Below are 7,708 nucleotides of genomic sequence, written 5' to 3'. Positions count from 1 at the left end.
ATATACCTTAATTGTTCAAATTTTTCGACGAAATTAATGCAGATTTTCAAGGCCTACCGTGTTCATAAGTCGGGCTTATTTTTAAATTATTATTATTTAATTCATTAATTTTTATTCATATTTATTCATTACTAAAACTTTTACTAAGTTTCTTTATCGGTAACCCAAAGTTGCTTTCCGAGGAAGATAGTCAGACTTCATTATTATGTATATTATTGATATTAGGCAAAGCTTAGGTCGTTTCTTATGTTATCGTTTTTTTTAATTATGTACGCATATCACATGATTGTTGTACTTGTATATTGTTTTATCTCCTCCTCAATTTTAAAAAAATAAATTTAGTCGAGACCGACAATTATAGATTTCGAAGCATACCTAATACCTTCTCTTCAAAATTATTTGAACCCTTACCTAGAATCAATTGATTTTGCAGATTTTTTTTAAATTAATTAATCATTTTTCTATTTTTCCTTAAATTTGGTGGTGAATCCTTTTAAATTCATCTATTCCTTAAATTCTTTTAAGATTGATTATTTGTTGAGTCAGCACGACGTTTCACCTATTTGACTAATGTACATATGTAAACAGATAATATAAAATTTAAAAGGATGGGAAAGTATGTGAAAAATAATTTCAGATACTTGAAAAATATTTTTGAAATCATATTTAAAAGTGGGGGTTCATTACTCATGATAAACACAAAATTCTTGAAGTATAATTGATATTGTGGTCATTCAGTCTCTCTTTAATAGTATATGATATGACTAGTATAAGAATCACCAAATTATATATATACTTAATAAATAATTATGAAAAGTGACTTATCATGTTTCTGTTGTAAAAGAAACATTTGTGTCATATTGTCAATATTGGACCCGATAAGACTATGGTCACGAGTAATTCTGTAACAACCAATAAAATGTTATGCAAATTACCTTCTCAAAAGGATTTATGGAAATGTGCTAACTCTAAAACCATTTTTGTATTTGATAAAGTTATAAGAAGTAAAAAAAATATTTTTCGAAAAAAATTACCTCATGGAAGGTCTTTTAAAAATCAATAATTTTGCTCGTTAACACTTGTTTGAGTCAAACTGTTTCTGGCATAAATTCTTGAACATGTCAATTACAAAGCCTTTATGTTTTTTTTTGGTAACCAATTCATTAATTACCGAAAATCATTACAATGCAAGCAACTATTCTCAGCATGCTTAATCAAACAAAAACATCTCCCTAAAACCAAAAAAACTCCCTAAGCTTCAAATCTTCCTATGGCTAATCATCTTACAAATTTTCATAGGAGATCTTGCTATAGTTACAAAGGCAATCTTCTTAACTATCTCATCTATCAAAGTCTTCTTATCATCAAATATTCTCTTGTTTCTCTCATTCCAGACTGCATACACCATTTCAGCTAATAACAATTTGAATAGCTGAGCTCTTGTAGACTTCCCCTTCCCCTGTTGAATGCTCCATTGAATCAGCTGTGTCCATGTCCCGGCTCTGTTGCTGTTGAATCCAGCCCATGTTAGAACTCTTTTCCATACTTCATTCACATATTGACAATGCAGAAACATGTGGTCCAGCCTTTCATCCTCATTTGCACACAGTACACAAGGTTTCTCTTGTATTATCCCCCACTTAACAAGCCTATCCTCTGTGGCCAGTTTTCTATACATGAATATCCACAGTAAAAATATAGCTTTAGGCCTTGCTGGATTCTTGAACATGAGACATTTCCACACTGGTTTAGCCTGCTCCCCTCTCAGAGTATCATAAATTTGCCTTATCACCCCTTTTCCTTCTTTAATGTGAGCTTGATCAACAATTTGTTTAGCCTGCATTATCTTCCTGATCATCCAACTAGCTTGATCTCTCTTCTGCCATTCACTCTGTCCTCTTATGTAGTAAACATGTATCCATTTGATCCACAGCTTGTCTTCCTTATTTGCTAGATCCCAACACAGTTTGACTATTGCAGCTCTATTCCACATTTCCATATTTATCAGCCTCATCCCTCCTTCATTTTTTGGCCTACATACCTTCTCCCATGCTATTAAGGCTTTCCTAGTTACCTTCCCAACACCAGACCACAGGTAACTTCTACACATGCTATCAATTACTTTGATTACCTTAGTTGGAATTAAGAATAGCTAAGCCCAATAAGCTTGCACTCCAAATAGCACTGTCTGCACTAGTTGAGCCCTTCAAGCATATGATTGTTTTCTAGATGTCCATGAGGTGATTCTTGCCATTATTTTCTGTATGAGTGGGTACCATTGCAACACTGACATCTTCTTGGTTAATAGAGGTATTCCCAAATATTTAAAAGGTAGTTCTTCCATATTGTATCCAAGCTGCTGAACCATTTGATTCTTCACATCTTGTTCAACCCCTCGACAATATATTGAACTCTTACTAAGATTTGCTTGTAATCCTGAAGCTTGGGAGAATTGTGAGAAGCATAGTTGCATAGCTTTAACAGAATCCAAGTCACCTCTAGCAAACAATAGTAAATCATCTGCAAAACATAGATGAGTGATGTTAAGTTTAGAGCACCTAGGATAATATTTGAACTTCTTTTCATCTCTAAGTCCCTTCAACAGCCTACTCAGGTACTCGATTGCTATAGCAAACAAAAATGGAGACATTGGATCTCCTTGTCTCAATCCTTTAGCTGCATCAAAACTCTTTGAGATATGTCCATTAACAACTATGGAGTAGTTGACTGTTTTAACACATTTCATTATCCAATTGACAAACATGTTTGGAAATCTTAGCCCACACATTACTTGTTCCAGGTAATCCCATTCTACTGAGTCATAGGCTTTCTGCAGGTCGATCTTCAACATACTTCTAGGAGAGATATGCTTTCTAGTATAGGCTTTAACCAATTCATGATCAAGTACTATATTATCTGCAATCTTCCTTCCTGGAATGAAACCTGCTTGACTTTCACATGTAATGCTCTGAATCACCCCTTGGATTCTATTAGTTTGCACCTTGGAGATGATCTATACATCACTGTACAACAGGCTATTGGTCTATACTCTTTCACTGTTTTGGGATTCTGCACTTTTGGTATGAGTGTCACTAATGTACAATTAAACTCCTTATGTAGCATCCCAGTCTTAAAGAAATTTTCCACACCTTCAATGACATCCCTTTTAACTATCTTCCAAGTATGTTTAAAAAAATAGGCATTGTATCCATCAATCCCTGGTGCCTTATCATCCCCTATGGACTTCAATCCTTCAACTATTTCTTGTTCAGTTACTTCTCTACACAGCTGAACTCTTTGCTGTTGTGTCAATGCAGGCCCTCTCTTAATCACTTTTACATTAACTGCTGGTAGCTTTCCTGCTGAAGTCCCCATTAAGCTCTTATAGAACATCACAAACTCCTCTTGTATTTCGTGAGAATCATAGAGCATATGACCACTTAAGCCCATAATACTTCTTATTTGCTTCTTTTGAGTTCTCTCTTTAATGACTGCACTAAAGTACTTGTTATTTGCATCTCCCAGTTGAATCCATTTAATCCTTGATTTTTGTCTCAAAGCATTCTCTTCAATTAAGGACCATTTTTCAAGATTGATCAATAACTCCTTCTCCTTCATAACCAACTCATCAGTAGCTTGTTCATTCAGCTGACTTTGAACATTTGCCACCTCTATTCTAGCCTGTTCAGTCTTCCTCCCAATGTACTTGAATTCTTTCCTGTTCAGCTGTTGTAGTCTATACTGCAGATCCTTCAATTTACACCACACCTTCTTCATTGAATCATAACCATATTGTCTTCTCCATGCAGTTTCTACAATCTCCAAAAACCTCTCATGCTCAGTCCAAACATTGAAGAATTTGAAACTATATTTCCCATGCTGTTGAGTTTTTTCCATAGTTAACATCATAGTGCTATGATCTGAAATATTTTGATTCCCATACTCTACCACTACATGTCCCCATTTATCCATCCATTCATCATTGCCAAAGGCTCTATCTATTCTGCTTGAGATTCTACTCTCTCCACACTGCTTATTACTCCAGGTGTAGTAATTACCATCCATTGCAGTTCATTAACCTCCATGTCTCTCACACATTCTCCAAAATCTTTTATCTCATTACTAGTAACAGGAACCCCAGCTATTCTATCCTTAGCATATAATACTGCATTAAAATCTCCTACTATCAGCCAAGGTTGTGTAATACCATGTGCTAGAGTTTCCATTTCTTTCCACAAACTCTTTCTCTGCTGAGCTGTATTAAGACCATATACTACTGTTAGTATAATCTGGTATCCCTTACTCCTTTCATTCACCTGGCAATGCACCATCTGAGTAGAGCTGGAAATTTTCTTGACTTCATACCAATTATTATCCCAAATCACCCAAATTCTGCCATTAGCACTATCTTCATAGTTGTGTAGAACCTGCCATCCTAGTGCTATCCCTTTAAGAACTGAACTCAGCTTATTATTTTTAACTCTAGTTTCTACTAAACCAGCTAAACACAATTTATTTTGTATAAGCAGTTTAATCTCCTTTTGCTTATACCTTTTATTCATACCCCTCACATTCCAAAATAACCACTTCATCAACAGGACTTTGGTGCTCCACCTCTATCAACAGAGAATGAAGCAGATTTCACACTCATAAGACTCTCAAATCCATTCCTTGTTGCAATAGGCTTCAGTATGGGAAATTTATCCAAGCTTAACTCCAGCTGACTATGCCCCTGTACTGCATTACTCTTTGGTGTTTGCACTATTTCTGAAATCTGTTCTTCTTCTTGTGGCCTCATCCTCATCTCTTGGCTATGCTCCTTCTTCTTCTCTTGTTCAGTCTTCTTTGTTATTGGCCCTTTGTATTGCCAAGTTTGTGTGACTTTCTTCCATGCTCTTCTTTTCTTTATTATCTCCTCATTTAAACCATTCTCCACTTGACATACATGTCCAATCTTCTGACATTTATCACAATACTGAGGCCTCCATTCCAACACCACTTCCTGTGAAAATGTCTTCCCATAAGGATCCATTACTGTGATTTTCTGGGGAATAGATTGTGTGACATTAACTTCTACTAACATTCTAGCATATGAAATCCTAGTTTGCTTAGTAGTACATTCATCTGCAAAGATGGGCAATCCAATTGCACTTGCTATACTGCTCAAGGATCCTTCTCCCCAACAATTCAAAGGCAACTTTGGAAAATTTACCCATAAAGGTATTTCAGTTAAGAACTCATTTCCAAACTCAAACTTAGGACACCATTGCTTCAGAATTATTGGTCGATTATTGATTGAGTATGGTCCTAAAAACAGAACCTCATTCATATCACTTAATTTCTGGAACTTGATCAAATAGTATCCATCAACAAGAAGGAATACTTCAGGCTTTCTCACATTTGACCAATTCATCATTATATACCTCTTCATTGTATTATACCCTGGGCATTCCCAATCACATAGGCAATAAGGGCACATTTCCATTTCTGCTCTTCCTCCTGAACCTCTTTCTCTTCAAGCTGCACTACTGCATGCCCATCAACTATCTGTGGTGGAACATAGGCTAGTTGCATTCCATTGCTCGCAACTCTATTATTTTTGAACATATTTACCCAAGGTTCAGCTGCTTGCTTCTTCTGTTCCTGATCATTCTCTACATGCTCCACCATATCCATACTCTCAACACTTTTTGATCCTGTTCTATCAACTTGGATCTCATTTTCAAAACCCTTTAGATCTAAGCTTCCACGTTCCATTTCCTTTGTACTTTGAGTTTCAAAACTCAATTTCCTAGCTTCATTAGTACTTGTAGTTAGCTCATCTTCATAATTAGTTTCCTCTTGTTGAGCTTGCTCCCGCTGCTGTGAGCCCTTTTCTTCCACATGAGTTCCTCTTGAGCTACTATCATCCATTACCAATGGTTTTCGACCTCGGCCACGTCCCCTTACTCTTCCCCTCGCCATTGACACTTTTCAGCTCACGTTAAGCTAACGTGCGCTGAGAGCATTTGAGAAGAAGACTTATTCCTATTTTATTTTTATTAAAGCCTTTATGTTGAATCTAAGTAAACTAATCATTCTTGTAAATTTGTTGAAAGAAATTTTAATCCCTTAGAGTTGATTTGCGTTTACATTTGTGATGTGAAGTCAACACCATCTCATGGTGGAAAAATGTGAATTGACAGTTTCACTATATACTGTTATGTCCATTTGTTGAATGGTAAATATGAAGTAATAGACACATCTAGGTAATATAAAACTAAGGTTGAAAATCCGTTGTATAAAAAAATTTTCATGATTAGAAATTGATAGATTTGGAGCATATGAATCTCCTTTTGCCGAAATATATTTAAAAATAGAATCATCCATCATATTACTATTCATAGTAACCTCAATACAATGGAATTGTTGAAAAGAGAAAATTGCACTTTGAAGGAAATGTTGAATGTCTTATTTATAAGTAAGGGTTTATCATAAATGGAGCAACAAGAAGTTTTGCTTGGTCAGAGTTTGTTGAATATTAATACACCACTTAAATAATATACAAGCAATAAATCTTTAAATATAGTGATTTAAAAATTCCAATACAATCTATTTCATATGAGAAATTAGAAGTAGGGAAATTCAATTTGAAATATTTCAAAGGGTAAGTTCCTATTTCCAAAAGGGTCAAAATAGAATATTGAGGCTTTGGATTTTATGTTTATTTGATATGGTATAAATTGTAAATCATGCTTATGTATGGTTTATAAGTACGGCGCATCAGAGAATCTTGTTGAGGGTTTAAAAGACATTGGAATGAATCAAAAAAGAATGTACCTAATAATGATATTCAGAGGCATACTAAATTTCAAAGAAAATAGACTTTCTTCAGATATGATGTTTTAACAATTCATCTTGAAAAATAAGTGTATTTTGTGGCCTCATATTTTTAGATAGAGTCAATCACTTTTACGGTAGATTCAATCTTAAGAAACCATACTTGAGAGTTCGATGATCTTCCTATAGGAACTATTGTAACATATAAAGAAAGACTTGTTGTCTTAGTCTTATAATGAGAACACCTTGATTATTTTGACAAATAATATCCACTTACTAGAATTACATCATTTTAGATGTTAATTGTGCTAGTTGCGGTATAGTACCTTCAAATTCTTCGAATGGATGTTAAAACAACTTTCTTACGTGGAGAATAAATGGAAAAACAATAACATGTAACAACCCAGTGACTTTGTGATTTTTATTAAAGAAAAGAAGGTGTGTAAACTTGTTAAGTCATTTTATGAACTAAAAACAATCGCCCAAACAATTACATGTGAAGTGTGACCAGACTATGTTAGCAAATTCATGTAATATTTAGGAATTTTATAAATATATTTACATTAAAGAAATGTTAATTATTCCAATGCATATACCCGGATCATACGATAAAACTTGAGAGAATGAGCAAATAATGCAATGAATGGAAATACCAACATTAAAACAAGGTACTCAAAATTAAATAAATATATAGTCAATGAAACCACACTACCAAACAAAATATTACTAACATGGGATCCAACTGGTCCTCACCTATGGCCTTGAGCCAAATATTATAATCATAAGCTAATTAAGGATATAACATGCCCACTGTTAATCAGCAAGTGAATCGATTAAGAAGAGATTTCAAAACAATGAAAGGGGAGATAAATTAAGGGAAGACCCCTCT

The 7,708-nt window shown here is 34.5% G+C and overlaps 2 protein-coding genes across 2 annotated transcripts; both read right to left on the bottom strand.

Moving 5' to 3' along the window:
- Positions 1 to 1,258: 1,258 nt before the first annotated feature.
- LOC138340262 (uncharacterized) lies at positions 1,259 to 2,110 on the bottom strand. The gene has a single exon (XM_069291976.1). The coding sequence runs from the start codon at positions 2,108 to 2,110 to the stop codon at positions 1,259 to 1,261; it is 852 nt and encodes a 283-aa protein (XP_069148077.1).
- Positions 2,111 to 3,998: 1,888 nt separating this feature from the next.
- LOC101262390 (uncharacterized) lies at positions 3,999 to 5,413 on the bottom strand. The gene is made up of 2 exons (XM_004252151.1): positions 4,597 to 5,413; positions 3,999 to 4,501 (listed from the first exon to the last, which is right to left on the bottom strand). Exons 1-2 carry the CDS (start codon positions 5,411 to 5,413, stop codon positions 3,999 to 4,001), a joined length of 1,320 nt encoding a protein of 439 aa, XP_004252199.1.
- Positions 5,414 to 7,708: the final 2,295 nt, after the last annotated feature.

This window comes from Solanum lycopersicum, chromosome 12 (genome assembly GCF_036512215.1).
Source record: "Solanum lycopersicum chromosome 12, SLM_r2.1".
NCBI classification, from domain to species: Eukaryota; Viridiplantae; Streptophyta; class Magnoliopsida; order Solanales; family Solanaceae; genus Solanum; species Solanum lycopersicum.
Note: the sequence above shows the minus strand (reverse complement) of the source record. Positions and strands in the feature narration are given on the sequence as shown.

Bases quoted from the DNA above. Each gene is read 5' to 3' on its own strand.
- LOC101262390 (XM_004252151.1), bottom strand. From the start codon at position 5,413: ATGAATTGGTCAAATGTGAGAAAGCCTGAAGTATTCCTTCTTGTTGAT. The intron at 4,502-4,596 runs GTTGATGAAGTG...AATTGTGTTTAG, and splicing joins AGGTGGAGCACCAAAGTCCT to CTGGTTTAGTAGAAACTAGA.
- LOC138340262 (XM_069291976.1), bottom strand. From the start codon at position 2,110: ATGTGTAGAAGTTACCTGTGGTCTGGTGTTGGGAAGGTAACTAGGAAA.